The 16,407-nt window shown below is 29.5% G+C and overlaps 1 protein-coding gene across 2 annotated transcripts; it reads right to left on the bottom strand.

Moving 5' to 3' along the window:
- Positions 1-5,959: 5,959 nt before the first annotated feature.
- On the bottom strand, positions 5,960-12,293 carry LOC118042285 (calcium-dependent lipid-binding protein). Of its 2 annotated transcripts, XM_035049914.2 has the most exons (12): positions 12,067-12,293; positions 11,784-11,916; positions 11,586-11,687; positions 11,277-11,327; positions 10,807-10,927; positions 10,373-10,494; positions 10,157-10,255; positions 9,307-9,387; positions 9,123-9,208; positions 7,561-7,786; positions 6,789-6,953; positions 5,960-6,518 (listed from the first exon to the last, which is right to left on the bottom strand). In XM_035049914.2, the coding sequence occupies exons 2-12, from the start codon at positions 11,886-11,888 to the stop codon at positions 6,174-6,176; spliced, it is 1,503 nt and encodes a 500-aa protein (XP_034905805.1). In that variant the 5' UTR covers positions 11,889-11,916; positions 12,067-12,293; the 3' UTR covers positions 5,960-6,173. The 2 variants fall into 2 exon arrangements, with proteins under 2 accessions (XP_034905805.1, XP_034905806.1); XM_035049915.2 differs by lacking the exon at positions 12,067-12,293 and having other exon boundaries at positions 11,784-12,057.
- Between the last annotated feature and the right edge of the window lie 4,114 nt (positions 12,294-16,407).

Raw genomic sequence — 16,407 nt, 5'->3', positions numbered from 1 at the left:
AGAAATATTATTTAAAAATAAATATTTTTTTATTTTCAAAAATAAAATTCACTTATACAAAAGAAAAAAAATATATAAATGAATCAAAATAATATTTTTAAAAATTAAATACACACAACACCATTAAAAAACAATCTTTATCCAAAAAAAGGTTAAATAAACAAAAAAAAAATCACATATGATGAATATTAATTAAAACATAAATATATATATATATATATATATATATATATATCTGTGTGTGTATCAATTAAACAATGATACTGGAAAAAAAAAGCTTAGATATTGTAGATTATTTTGTCAAACATGTTATTCAGGTCATGAATTCTCAGCTTGAATCTGTTTTTTTAAAATGATATTGAGATTTCAAATAGCTATCATGAAACTCCTTTCATATCATGAAACTCGTGAGCATCTAGAAAAATTATTTAAGAGGTTGGAAATTGTGTAAATGGTGATTTACTTTATTATTGTTGGAATTCAACAACCGCTCCTTTTCTCTTGTCTTTTAATTAAAAAATAAAAAATAATATAAATAAATTTTTATATTAAAAATATTTTTTTAAAAATTTAAAGAGATTTAAATTATATAAATTGCATTATTTTTAAAAATTAAAGTACGCAATGTATCTAGCACGCCACCATGTTTGTTACTTTTTTTTCATTTCATTCCTTTTTAATGCATTTCCACCATTGCCTAAGAAGTATGTCTACACTGTTACGTGAGTGTGTAAAAAATATTCATCAAAACTAAACAAATCCACGTCTTTTTAATGTTTTCTATAATTAAAATTAGTGTTTAAAAATATAACTGTAATTATTTTTCAAAGTTTTTTTTATTCAAAAATATATTAAGATAATATTTTTTTAAAAAAATATTATTTTTAATATTAATGCATCAAAATAATCTAAAAATATAAAAAAAACATTAATTTGAAGAAAAAAATAAAAAAAAAATTAAATTTTTTTAAAAATTCTTTTAAAATAATAAAAAAATACAAACAGAATTATTCGCAATTAAAAAGCCGCTGCATGCCAGGTGGGTTTATCATGTTATATTATATTTTTTTTTGAAATCTAATATACTATCTAATATAAAGGGGGTTCGAGAATAGACTATCTGTCTAAATTTCGAAGAATTTAATAATCGAATTTGAAAAATAAAAGATATCTGAAGTTGGGGGAGTGTGAACCACGCGGAAATTAATACGCGTGAGAAATATCAGAGAGCACGTGGACGAATGAGCTAGTTAAGCTGGCTGGCTAGCTAATTAACGGTGGTCGTTGTTGGGGTCCACAAGTGTAAATCGGATCAGGACTTAGGAGTTGAGGCAGTTCCTAAGTTTCGGTAAGTTTTATTTGTCTGTTTCCAGGTTCTCAAGGCTTTCTTGTGTTTTTCTTCTTCTTGTTTGCTTCATAGATAAGAAACCAGCCAGGCCGGACGGGTTGAACTGAGAACTATGTGACCAGGCTTTGACCGGATTTCAAATAAACAAAAGCTAGGTTTGTAATTAAGTTGGGTGTGGTCATTTCAAAAACTTAGTGATTTGGTGAGATTTAATTTATTTTTTTATTTTTTTAATAACCTCAAAAAAATATAAAATTAATTTATGAATATTTATTCTCATATTTTTTTTTTATAACCTACATATACATAAATTTTTTGAAGTATAATAACTACACTTCACTTCACAATTTTTTTTTATATATATTTTATATTTATATGAATTTTTTTAAGGTTTTTAATATAGAATAAATATATACATTTCATGTCTCATATTTTTTTTTTATAATCTATATATACATGTATTATTTTAAAATATTTCCTCGTGGGATAATAAAATCTCACATATATTTTTTAATTTTTTCAAGTTAATCCAAATTAAATCGTGTGATACAAGACATGATCATATATATTAGGATATCTCCTATAATAAAAAACTACTTTATGGAGTTAAATTGTTAATATAATATTTTAAATAATATAAGTTAATGACAGTTTAAGAAACCATTTGTATATTATATAGAATGAAAATGAAAAAGAAAAAGAAAAGGTTAAAAAAAGAAAAAAAAAACATTTAAAACTTTCCCTTCATTTATAGCTTTCCTTAAAAAAACAATTATAGGAATGACATTTTATTTTTTTAAAAAAAAAATATATTTAGCATCTCATATACTATCACATTAAAGATCCAAAATTAATAAATAATTTATCATTTTTAACGGTTATTTTTTTTTTAACTATCCATATATTTCTCCTAGCAAAACCAAGAGTGCAGTCTCTCGGTTTTCAAAGATTTTTTTTTTTTTTTTTTAACCTTTTAAGGGTATAAGCTTAGAAAAGAAGATCTTTTCATTGGTTTTATTTTTTTGTTGTTCAAAGACTAAAACACCAAAAGGGTTCTTGATTTTTAGGTTGTTTTGACTGTTTTTTTTTATTATTTAAATTAGTACATTAAACATAAAATTTTGACAAAATAACACCATTTCAAAAAAACTTAATAAAATAAAACAGTTTGATCTTATTACCCTTCTGAAACATGACATTTAGTAAATACCACTATTAACAAGCATGGCATGCTTAAATATTACACTTTATAAATGCAACCACTTAAGAAGTCGCACTTTTGAAGCGCCACTTCGATTAAAATTTAAATTTTTCTCTAGATTGAAGAACACATAGACCAGATGCTTTATTTCTCTAAAAACTGAATGATGCCCTCACAATCTCTCTAAGAAAACCCATCAAATACTTTTATTTTGCCTTTAAAACAATTAAAAATCAAACCCATCCTCGTCTCTAAGTATCCTTGGACATGTTTTGGGTTCAAAATTGATTGTTTCCTTTGCTGCCGCCACCTCTTCAACTCCTTTTCTAGTCCTACAAGCAAAAACATACTACATGAATTTGGGTTTGGTTTGATTGAAATGAAATTATTGTTTAGGTTGGATTTAGAGTTTTTTAAATTAATATTAAATTAGTTAAATAATACCTTCAATTAAGGTTGATTTAATATAGTTGAATATGAAAATAAGTTGAGTTAATTATGAATTAATTATGTATTGCGTTTAATTGGCGTTAAGTTATTGAATTATGAATTTTGTGTATATTTTTGGAATCAACTAATAATATAATTAACTATGCTCGATGAGTTCATGTAAGAGAGTATGAATACGGTAGAATTATGATGAATTGCATGTTCCATTAAATTGTTGATAAGTTGACGAGTTTGATATTTTCTTTGAATTATATTAATTTTCTATGAATTTTGGTTTGGTTTAATGCAATTGTACATTAAAATATCAATTAGATTTTGTATAGTGAATTATGTTTAATTTTTTGTGAATCTGTTTTAACGTTAAATTTTGAGAATTTGATATGAATTTTTTCATTTAGTGTTGGGATAATGCAATTTAGTTATAATTATGTCCAATTAACTAGAATTCAATTTTTTTTTTTTTTTTAACAGAATGTCTTATAACATTTTTATATTATGTCATTATAGTGGCACTATTGTTCATGATGTGAACACTAGTATCACATACAATGGATGACATCAATTTGTTGTTAAATTATAATTTAAACATGTCATATGCAAAAACAAAAGAAATTATTTGTTATGGATTTATGTGGAATTATAATGATATTAATATTGAAATAATTTAGATGTGTCTGATTTGAGAATATCAATATTATTCTGTTTCAATACTGTATATAATGATAGTTTTAAGATAATAATTGTTTTTTTTTATTTAAAATGGTTTAAATATTATAATATTATATATAAGTATTCGATCAAATGGATGCATGTCTCAACTTTTGCCTATCCTTTAAATTCAATTAATGATAATAAAAACAGTTTATTATCGAATAATTTATGCATGGTAAGATAGACATGGATGGAGGCATGTTTGGTTGTCCAGCATCTAAAATGCCGTAAATGGCCAATAATATGGGTTGTTAGGAGCGAATCCCATTATACAATTCATTTGCTCTCGACACCCCTCTTCAAGACAAGAATGAGCCAGAAGAAATTAATTGGATGAACTTCTGTAAATTGGTTTATGTAAATCCATGTTGATGATCCAAATTTTTGTTAGGTTTAGGCGACTAGATTTCGGCAAGAATAGAGGAGGCTAGTGGCTAAGATTTTATGTTTAGCAAAGAGAAAGTGACAATTTTATTATTTTAACATAGCAAGAGTTTTTTAGTTATTAATTAAAATAAAATAAATATTTTATAAATCATGTTAATTTTTTTTTTGGTAGTAAAGTAATGTATAACTTATAAATTATAAGATATAAAATGTATTTTTTCAAAACACAAAAACAAAGCAAAAATATTGGAAGCTCTCAATTAAAAAAAATCATAATTATTCAAGAAGGCTATCCATACATAACGTTGACACAACTAATCCTGTCCACGGCTTAAATAAACTTGGAAGAACTCGACACTAAAAAATATGCAAGCAGCGATGCCAAGCTGACTCCAAATACCAAAATAATTCGGAAAAAGATCCAAAACAAAAATTTTAAATAAAAAAAATGATCAGAATCATATTTTAAAAAATAACAAATCATAATTATGAATTCAATGATGCAATTAAAAATAAATCAAAATTTAATTAAAAAAAGTAAAGAAAAAAAAAAAATTAAAAAAAAAGCAATGACCAAAGTTGAAATATCAATAAATAAAAGGATATCTCTAGTATTTTGAATGACTAGAGCGAATCTTGAGAGGAGGAGAGAGAAAATTAAAAAAAAAAAAAAAGAATTTATTGGCAACACACTATCACCCCATGTGGAAAGAATATTATGTTATTATTTTAAGTTAAGGTATTTATGTTATTATTTTAAGTTAAAGTATTTAAAACAAAAATATTTTTTTTTTTATCTCACATTAAAAAATCATAACTTTTTTCTTCAGAATATAAAGTATATATACGAAAGGGTTTCAAATCCCACATAAAAAAAATAATTTTTTTCTTTGAAATATAGAATATATATACTGAAGAATTTAAATCCTACATTAAAAAAACATGACTTTTTTTCTTGAAAACATAGAAGTATATATACTAAAGGGTTTCAAATCTCACATTAAAAAAAAACACATTTCTAATATTTATATATTGAGCTTTAAAAAGTGTTAATAACCAACTAAAAAAATATAAAAAAAAGAGGGGTATAGGAGAAAAACCATATTTAAAAAGAAAAAAAAACACCGGGTCTCGCACGGGTTTGCCTGAGTCGCCCAGGTTATGGGTTGACCCTCCAGGTTGACCGAGTTTGGTCGGGTCATTGCACCGGCCTGTTTTTTGACATAACTGGATCGGTCCAACCACCAAGTCAACCTGTTAGACCGGTCCGGGTTTAATAACTATGCGTGAAAGTTGTTGTTTAGACATTAAAAAAGGCAACCCACTTTTTTCATATATACATGGGCTAGCAAACTTTAGTTTTTTAATTATAATTTTTATATATTAAAATATAAAATTGTTTCTAAATCAACTTACTTGATAATAACTAAAAAAAAATAAAAATATAAACAAAATTTAATTATTTCAAATTAATCTAATAATTATTAATTGATATTATAAAAAAACTAATATTACTCCCTCATATACAATGAATTCTCTAACAATAAACTACGTTTTTCTCATCCTATTCTTTTGTTATAGAATATTTGAAAGCGATTATTTTTTATTTTAAAATAAATTAAAATAATATTATTTTATTTTTTTAAAAATTATTTTTCACATCAACATATAAAAAAAATAATCTAAAAACATAAAAAAAATAAAAAATTTGCCCCAGCTGACTTTCAAAGGCAGCAGGATTCGCTCCGTGACTTGGCTGAAATAAACCCGTAACTAAGGTCCGAAACTCCAAATGACCAAAATAATTTGGAAATCGCTCAAAAACTCCATTACACGAGTCACCTTTAGCAGAAAAAGGCGAATTCAAGACTGAACAATCACTTTATTTTTGTAGGGTGTTAAAGAAGACTGCTATGTATTCACGTCAAATAAATTTTTAACTAGGATGATACAGTGGGAACTAATAATAACAAATATCTATGCCAAATTCACATTCTTCAGCAGAAGGACCACGATGCAAAACAAATTTCATAAAGTACATTTGGGGCCAAATTCACATGCTTCAGCAGTGGGGCACTACAGGGGCTTTGCTCCACCGTTTTCTTGCACGCTATTGACCGGAGTTGTGTTGCCATTCCTCTTGCTGGATTGTCCGGTGATTGTCCTGCCCATGAACCTTCCTGCTTTGCTCAGGCCACTACCAACAACTCCTAAGCCACTTCCCACAAGCCCAACTCCAGCACCAACACCACCTCCCACAAGCCCAACTCCTGATCCCACCAGTGATGCTGCCCCATCTAGCGCATCCATTGTGCTCCCAATAACTCCAGCTTCTTTTAGTTTCTTTCGTTGCTCTATGATCTTCTTCTCTTCTTCTAGAGCAGCCAACGACTCTTCCTTGTTAAATTCATGGTAAAAAACCTGCAAATCCAACCCAAAATATTAACATATCCAGTTACTACAGCACATGAAATAAATGAGGTACAAAACCCTAAAAGAAGAAAACAGAGTGAAACAATGGACAAAATACTGGTCCTCAAAACTAGAAAAAACATCAGTCTGAACTCCAGCTCCTTCCAAGTTTTCGGCAGTAGAATGGATATAAATAGGATTCAATTATCACCAAATGTTATACAAGCTGAAGCAAAAGTCAAAGATGAGAAAATAAACAACTATGCAGCATTTTGTTACCTTAATTGTAATAGTTCCTCTATCCTTCTTATCCTTAACCTTCAATGTATCAAACGATGACAGCAGTCCGAACTCCAGCTCCTTCCAAGTTTCGGCTTCCAGCTCATTTAAAGCTAATTTTGCTCTTCCTAATCTCTTGTCTTGCCCAATGTCCTTATCAAATACCTGTTAAAAGAGAGTTTCATAAAATTATTTTCAAAAAGGATAATATACAATATTCTATCAGAAGGGATCAACTACATCAAAACCACATGGATAAGTTCTCATAGAATCACATGGGGAGGGAGGAGATCTCTATAAGCACTGACAACTTCAACTGCTTGTTGAACAAAGATAACGGTGAGCACTTGGTGGAATAGCATCACAGAAATCATACAATACCAGCAGATGAGAAATGCAAGCTTGCATTGATAGAGAACAAAAAATGGAGACACCATGCATCTGACAAAATGCAATTGAGAAAACTACGTAGTCACTTGTACATGCAATTACAGTACAATGGTAAATGTTCTCACACCTCAGACAATTATGTGGCTTAATCTCCCTCCCTTCTAAACAGAAAAGAAAGCAGACATCACAGTATAGGTTTTCAAAATCTAGAAAACTTATACAGTGCATATTTCTAGCATAACAAGGATGTATTCATCTCATTACGTCAACAAAACAGAATATAGAGCCGGAGCTTCATAAGAAACTACACAAGTGTTGTATTATGAAAAAGGCAAAATAGAATAATAAGAGCCAAAGGATGAGGAGTATGAGAGATTTAAACCTCAAGAATAAGTGATTGCGTCTCCTTGTCTTCAGCAATCAAATCAAATGTTTGATTCCAAACAGGATTCAGGTTATTATCAATGACTTGTGTTTTAACCTTGAACATTGGCCGAACATATACAACTGCATAAGGATCAGATTTTCCAATCATTTCCATGTTCTTCAAGTCATTTGCCTTCAATACGGTCACTGTAAGCTTTCCTTGAGGTCTAAGCTCTAATTCACTGCATAAGTTCCACCATAAAAAAAAAAAAAAAAAAAAAACTTTTTCAATAAACTGAAATTAAAGTACAAAAAGAAATATCTAAACTAATAATGGTGGTTAGATTTTAAGTGGATTTAACATTCCAAATGTTAAAGCAAAAGGAACCTTAGAGCAAGAAGAAGCCACATCTCCAAACTCAGTTACAGCCTGTTGTTATCAGCATCATATAAGAATAAGGCTGAAACGGCCATTTAGATTGCAGCCATTGTATAAAGAACTTTATGGCTGGTATATGGCAATTAATTTATAACTCGCTACTCCAGGCAGGTTGCAATGCCTTGTTTTTATCCTTCAAACTGAAAGCTACTTCTTTTGCTTCTTCACTATCCCATTCAGGAAGATAGGTCTCATTCGTCCACATTATGCTTCTAATGTTTAGACCCAGGTGTTAAAATAAAGATTGAAGGCAAATATATCAACTATTTAAAATTTGCTTTCATGGAAACTTATAATCACAAGATTATATTGTGTATTTCATAAAGTACAGTCCTATGGTCTCAAACTGTTTGAAAGGTATAGATGTAAAGTTGAGTTTGTCATTTTTTTTCAAAAAACCTTTAGAAATAATTCTAGTGACATTCTAGGGTTGATATTTTGAAATATGTTACACAGATCATCTTACCACTAATGCTTGTATGATGCACGAGTTATGTAATCTTGAAGATAATTAAATTCCTGAAAAACCAGGCATGGATTCACATATATCAACTTTTTGACATTTACTTTTGTAGATTGTTTGTGGAAATTATAATCATAAGATTAATTGTCTTTCATCAATTACAGTTCTATGATATCAAACTGTTCAATAGTATACATATAAAGTTGATTTGTCATTTTTCTAAAAAATAAAAAATTCAGAACTAATTCTTAGTGATGTTTTAGGGGTTATATTTTCAAATATGTTAAATAGAGCATCTTACCACTAATGCTTGTATGATGCATGAGTTATGTAATCTTGAAGATAACTTGTTAAATTTCTTAAAAACTGTGTTCATTAAAAAACATTTCAAGCATTGGTAGCAATTCATGACCACAATGACCATTACAGTTAATCTAGCCAGAAACTCCCTGATTATCAACACAGTTGTAATCATGAACACAATCGCAATTCATGACATGAATACATTATGAGTAGCCAAAATGCATTAAGAATACTGTGACTGTAATTTTAAGCAACAAACAGACATTCATTTCATATACCTTTAAATACTCAAAACAGCCAAAATCCATTAAGAATACCGTAACAGCTCTCAGGGAACTGAAAACAAAAAAAGGCAATATAATTTGCTATTTACCTTATGTCAACAGGGATACCGCCAATGGGAACAACAATCCTGTGGGGCCACTGAAGCATATCCGTAACAATCGAATTCACAGTATCCTACCAAATGTAATAAGAGCAGAGTCGTGAGTAAGGATACCAAACCAACAATGAAACATAAGAAAATAAGTTTTGATAAGAGGAAAAAAGGAACTTGCATCAATCATATCTGAGACTCCAGGAAGTGCTGTTAAGCTTCCACCAACAGCCTTGAGAATGTAATCAATCTTTGGCTTTGGCTGATTGATGATACAAGAACTAGTCATTTCCAAAACAATTATAACTGGAATATTATCAACAATTACTCAGTGCATGTAATCATGCAATTAATTTGCCATCTCCACCTAACTCAAAGTAATAACTGATGATGATCACTAAAGCCAAATAGAGCATGTTATTGAAGTTAAATAAAATAATGGAACAGCCTTTTCTCTCGAGTTCAACTACGACCCCCATCCAACTGCAATGCCAAATGAATTCTTGAAAATAATATCAGAATAGCATATCATTACACTGTTAAATACAATAACCACTCAAAGAACTTTAAATCTGGATGAGCTTAATCATTCATTAAATAGGATTTCATCACAACTTAGTACTGTTCTGTTCAGCCTTCAAGCTGGAACATATTAAAGGTCCACTAGAAATGATAGTTACATAGTTACATAGTTACATTAGAAATTAAGGGGGGGGGGGGGCGAAAAGAAGAAGTTGAAATCACAAGATCACCAGAAGGAACAGAGAGGCATGTCCATGCAACATGATTTCTATTTCTGTTTCTCTGAAATCTTGCAAGAGCTGTATGATAAAACAACTTAAATAGAGCCTAACCACTTAAGTACAACCTGAATTATATAAGCATATTTCCTATCCATAAAAATCAGTCATATTGTCAAAAACCCATCAAAGTCCCTTATTTGAGTACTGACATTAACACCCACACATCATTACAGAATGAGGTATCATGATGATTATGACCAGATTTTTTAAACACTTTTATAGTCGTACCTCAGAAAGTAGAGCAATCACAACAGCAGAAATACATGGAATCTCTTCAGCAAGTTGAAAGATAACACGGATAACAGTGTAAACTTCAAGATCTTTCAACTGTAACATTTTGCACCACAAAAATATTAAGGTAAGTACTCCCTCGCACAAAAAAAATCCAAATGGGTTAAAAAAAGTAAGAATTTGGTTATCAGCCAAAGTCATTAATCCACCAACTTGAATGGGTATGGAAGCAACAAGTGCAGCTTCAACACCTAGAATGATGCTTGGATCACCACACCACCGTAAATCAATATCCATGGTAACTTGACCTTGCTTGAGACTCTGGACACGAATTCCTGCATTGGTAAAGTGATAAGGAAGGAAGCCGCAAATGTACTTATGAAAGGAGTAAAGAAGTGCATTTCACAGTGACAATAAATGTACTTAATAAGTAAAATATCCCTGGTAAATGTGCACAGGCCATGTGTTTATTTCTAAAATGCCAGAAAGACTTTCAGAACTCAGAAGACCTATTCAAAAGTACAGGTCCTGGCATTAAATTATAATTGAATGCTATCAACCTCAATGACATAAGAATACTGCATCAGACACAAGTAGTGGCAACACATACAACTACATAGCAGAAATGAGCATTTATTGATTCATACCTTCAATCTTAGGCGGCACAGTACCAAGAGAAAATTTGTTAAACTTTAGAGAAGTAATCCCTGGGGGTCGGTAGTCTTCCAATAGTGGTTCAACAGATTCTTTAACCACCGCTGTAGCTGCCTGCAAACACATTCGGCTGAGAATCTCAAGTTTATTATGACAAGTAAAAAGCTTGTTTTTTAGGGCCCATTAAAGTTTTACAAAACCTCGATCTGCATTACCCCCCTTACAACTGATTCTAGCCCATCCTGCAATTATTATCCTTTTCCATTTTTAAAAAAAGGAGGAGGAGGAGGAGGAGGAGGAAAAAGAACTACACAAACACATCAAAAGATAGCCCAGTTTTTTGCCTAACATGAACAGCATTTGCCAATATACATGATAAAAGCATACTCGCAAGAAACCAAAGGGTACTTCGAAGATTTTGCTCAGTTACATCTAATTATAGAACGGGAAAAAAAAATCTTACTTCTGCAACAAAAGGCCATAATTTGCCCAATTGCTTATTTAGCCATTTCACCTGCAGGATGTAACCAAAGTACAACATTATAAAATCAATCAGAAACAAGACGGAGAAAACTTATAGGGCAACCGCGTCGCAATACACCATACAACAAGGAGACGTTACACGATATTATGTCTTCTGGCATCACAAGAATATATTACCAGTTCCAAAATAATAACAATAAGGCAACAAGAAATTAGAGCTCGCTTAAAACACAATTGTTTTTCTTAAAAAAAAGAATACTAGAGGAGGTAATTAGAGAAAATTACCAACCTGTTCAAAAGCAGGAAAAGAAATCCAATCAGGAAAATTATCACCACATATTTTCTTCAAATCATCTCTATTGAGTGACCCAAGGAGTTTTATATCCACTGCCTGCAGACAGAAATTCGAGTTCGCACATCTCACTTTCCAAATGCAATTCACAGTAAAAGGAAACGACTTGTATCTCACTCATCAAAGTGAACGAACCTTAGCAACTCGTTTGGTGCTTCGGTACTGCATCATGTGTTTCCATCCAGCCATCAACCCGATCCCGAAGACGATCCCCAAAAATAACCCTGAAATCAGCCCCATTTTCCCCGATTCCAAAACACGACTAAACCTAGTCCACGAAAAAAAAATAAAAAATAAAATCAGAAAGACAAATCAAACAGCCATGAATTGTTATTTTATCGAGAGAGTCAAGGAATTGAAGTAAGGATTTTAGGGATCAGGGACAATGGAAAAAGGAAGTGGAATCAGTTATCATTACTTTACGCTAAGATGGCAATGACGTTGTGATATCCGAGAACTTGTCTCTCCTGAAAGTAACGGTTCCTTTCTATCTCTTTTGCGTGTGGCGTTGTGAGCATTTAATCCACAAGAAAAAAAATGAAAAAAATAATATAAAGTAACGGGAACGGCAAGGAGGGAGGGGAGAGGGTCGGTAGGGCAGAGGGAGGAGGGAATGGCATTGATTATTTTTATTGATAACTACTATATTCAGTTTCTTGTTTGAACTGGCACTCGTTCTCCCTCCCCCATCTGTCCGTTCATTTGGGACTTTTTGGAAATATCTATTCAAGATGGGGATTTTTTGTAGTCACGCCGTTGTGTTCTTTTATTTTCATTTAGTTTTTGTTTCTGCTAATTCGATTACTCGATTATTGTTATGCTAGCAATATTCCTCGCCACTCCGGTTTAAAATATTTTTTTATTTTATTTTTAATATAAATATATTAAAATAATTTAAAATAAAATAAAAATTTAATTTAATTTTTTTTAAAAAATATAGTTAATTAATATATTCAATTAGTTAGCATTTGGAAACACGCTTACATGTTTCTAAAAAATATTATTTTTTTTTAAAAAAATTAATTTTTTATATATATTTTGAATCGTTTTACTATATTAATTTTAAAAATAATTTTAAAAAATAAAATTATATTATTTTGATATATTTTAACATAAAAAATACTTTAAAAAATAAAAACCACATTTATTATTGTGAATTAGATTTACAGCTAAACTCATTTAAGAGTTTACAAATAATCTCATTTACGAGCTTGTAAAAATGTGAGAAGATAAGAACTTGTCTAAGATTTTTATAAAATAAATTAATTTAATATGTAATTAAAAAAACTTATTAAGAAAAGCTATATGAGTGTATTATACGAAGGAATTAAGAAAATATAAATTTACTTTGCTTGAAAATCTATGAAAAATATTATATTTATAAGACTTTTTATGATATTACAGTTGTGTGAAACTTTCATGAGTACATTAAAGTTTAATTTATGATTACTTGTTTACAAGTTCATTAAATATTCCAAACGAAACAAGCTTAAAACTAATAAATTTTTGAGCTTGAGTGTTTTAAGGGTTGTTTGTGACATGAGTGAAAGCCTTGTTTAAATTAGATAATTTTCAAACGCACACAAACTTTTCGAGTTTAGTTGAAGCCTAGATGCAACATAAATGAAAAAATTTAGAAATCTTAGAAGAAGTTACTTTTTTATGTTTTAAGAACATTTTTTAATTAAATAAATCATTCGTTACCATAATATCAAACGAATTCAAAGAAAGAGTATGTTTAAAATGTAGTTAAAGTTGTGTATTTTTTGTTTAGAAACTCATTAAAATAATATTATTTTTATTTTTAAAATTTTATTTTTAATATTAGAATATCAAAAAAGATAAAAAATACTGAAAAAATATATATATATATATATATATATATATATATATATATATAACTTTAAATTTTGACAAAAACAATTTCAAAATCAAACTGCCACTTCCTCGCAGTCGAGCCGTTCCGCCCCTTGGTTATGAATTCATCAATGGCGCCAAAGCCCAATTCTGCAGAGAAAATTATGTGAATTACTCCTGATAGGAGTGGGAACAATATAAATCTGAAAAGCTACCTACCTGACTGCAGTAGTGTCTCGCTACTTTCCCTTCTTCTTGTACTTAAGGATTTCTCATTCTTTCCATATATTAATTACCGCCATTGTATCTGTCCAACTGTCTAGAGACTCTAAACTGTCCGCCCTTCTTTCTCTTTCTGTCTACGCGGTCAGGCAAGTTTCCGTACAGAGAAATTACTTTTTAGCCAAAATTGATAAAGCACCCAAGTAATCTTTAAAAATAAAAAATTATAACTTGTGCTCCTCGATATAATTATATAAAAAGAAAAACTAATAACTTAGGGTTACAACAATGTAATCTATCTAACAAATTACTGTTGACGGCGACAATGCTTTTTCCCAATTTTTTTTCCCTTTTTCAAGTCTTAGAGCCAGTTTGGGGCTGAGTTTCAACCTGTTTTTTTGATAAATTTTGATTTATTTTTTGCTAAAATTGAGTGTGATGCAACTTGTACTTTTTGGATCGTTTTGATGTGCTGATATCAAAAATAATTTTTAAAAAATAAAAAAATATTATTGGTATGCTTTTCAACACGAAAAGCTATTTAAAAAGCAACAGTTACTACACTCTCAAACACCCTCTTAACACAAAGATTAAGGAAAGAAAGAGAAGAAAAGACAAGACGGAGAGGAGAAATTGGCCATCACCGTATACTCATCGTCGGCATGTGCCATGCTGGGAAGGAGAATTGGCCGAGATGATTCAATTGCCATTAAAAAGACCATGAACTCTTTAATTTTTTTTTTAATTTTATATTTCATTCCACCCGGTCAAGTTAAGCCCTATCAAGAAGATAAATAAGGGGGAATGAAAAAGATAAATGACTAAATCAAGTTAGTATATAGTGGTTGTGTCACGATCTAAACCACAAATTTAACAGATAACTTAGGTGAACCATGATTTATCTAGTATGATATCGTCTTTTTATTTCAATTTATAATTTATTTTTCCTATCATTTGATAGTTTATTGTTTTGCATTTGAGCTTAATTAGGTGAGACAAATATCAAAACGACAATGAATTGAAAATTTTTGTAGAGCCATATTGGGTTCTAAATGGAATGACAAAGCTATATATATGTTTACTTGGTCAATCAAGTAATGCCGAACCAACTTCAACACGACTGTAGTTGAAACCCAAGCCATAGATCATGACATGGAGCAAAACTAGATAAATAAAAACCAAATGAACTATGTTAACAATTTATTTTGTTTTGATTTAATTTTTCCTTTTCTTTTTTCAAATAAAATTTTAATACATAATTAAATAAAGATGATAAATAGCATGAGATGTAATGAACTATGCTAACAATTGTTTTTTTTACGCTTGAATATAGCTGTTCCAATCTGCAACGTAGTATGGTTACCGAAACTTAGTCACTATCTATTTATGGTGGATCTCATATATTATACTTGAGTGGCTTATGACATATTTTATTTAATAATTTTTTCTTTATATAGTTGCATTTTACTCTTTTCTTAAATCTCATATGATATGTTTGAGTGGCTCGTGATATAGTTTAATTAATAATTGTTAGATACAACTATTTCCAAGATATAGAAACTTTTTCTAACTGCCATGATATAATTTGAGACACAAAAAATAAAACTTTAGTTCAGTTAATCGTGATAACAAATATGAAAAACTTATCAAAAGCTTGATCATTGCTTAAAAAGGTTCAAAAAATAAAGCAATATTGCTTTAAAGGAGTAAGTGTGTTTTTGATGATACATTATTTTAAAAAAATTCTTTTTAATTAATATATTAAAATAATATTTTTTTCACATAATTTTTTATTTTTATAAAATCTTCAAAAAATACTTTTAAAACATTAATTTTATATTTATTTAGACAACAAATGTTTTTGAAAAACAAGTCGAACCACCAAAACAACACTCAAGTTATTGTGTAGGATGAAACACATGTTTGAAATTCACACTAATTATTTGATATGCGTTTCGCCATGTGTCAAATAATGTTTTTAATAAATAAAAATATATACATGTTTTTCCACCATGTTTTTGGATATAAAATCCATAATATAGTAGCATATAAAAATGAAAATGATGAAAAAGTCCATGTATGCTTTAAAGAAACTTGAATCTAGGTGTAGAATGATTATTTTACTGTGTATTATAAAAGCAAAAAAAAACATGATTACCTCCTTTAAATTTGTCAATGACAAATGGATGGTTGTGAAGATACTCTAATTACCCTCCAATTTCGTGTCTTTTGGTTTTGTTTTTTAATGGCAAAATAAGTATTTCTCTCCATAGTTAAGAAAAAACTACCAATTTCCTCTAATTTTCCACTTCGGTCCCTATCTTTCAATCTTACCCTCTCATGATAAATTAGCATAAATTGATCTATAAGCGCTAAAAAAAAAATAAAAAAAAATAATGAACATGAATGCATAACAATGCAACCATTCATCGTGAATCCTCTGCATCTTTTAAAGTTTTACTTAATTTTGGTTTCTTTAAATGAAAAACCCTACAATAGTGTATATAAAAACTAGATAAGTCGGGTCAAAATTTTTCTAACATAAAAAATATCAAGGTGATGATAACTTGAGCCAATTTGAGTTAACTTAATTAACACCTGACATGAGATATGAGATATGAGATTGAGATAAATCCGCATAAAAAAAAATCATAAAGTTCAAGGTCCAATAGCTTAATGT

The sequence above is a fragment of the Populus alba genome, chromosome 2, assembly GCF_005239225.2.
Source record: "Populus alba chromosome 2, ASM523922v2, whole genome shotgun sequence".
Lineage (NCBI taxonomy): Eukaryota > Viridiplantae > Streptophyta > Magnoliopsida > Malpighiales > Salicaceae > Populus > Populus alba.
The sequence above is the reverse complement of the archived record's forward strand: the minus strand, read 5'-3'. Positions and strand labels throughout refer to the sequence as shown.

Excerpts from the sequence above, each read along its gene's own strand:
- LOC118042285 (XM_035049914.2), bottom strand. The coding sequence starts at position 11,888 with ATGGGGCTGATTTCAGGGTTATTTTTGGGGATCGTCTTCGGGATCGGG. Across the intron at positions 11,328-11,585 it reads CTTTTCCTGCTTTTGAACAG|GTGAAATGGCTAAATAAGCA; the intron begins GTTGGTAATTTT and ends TACATCCTGCAG. Across the intron at positions 7,787-9,122 it reads GGTATCCCTGTTGACATAAG|TGAATTAGAGCTTAGACCTC; the intron begins GTAAATAGCAAA and ends GAACTTATGCAG.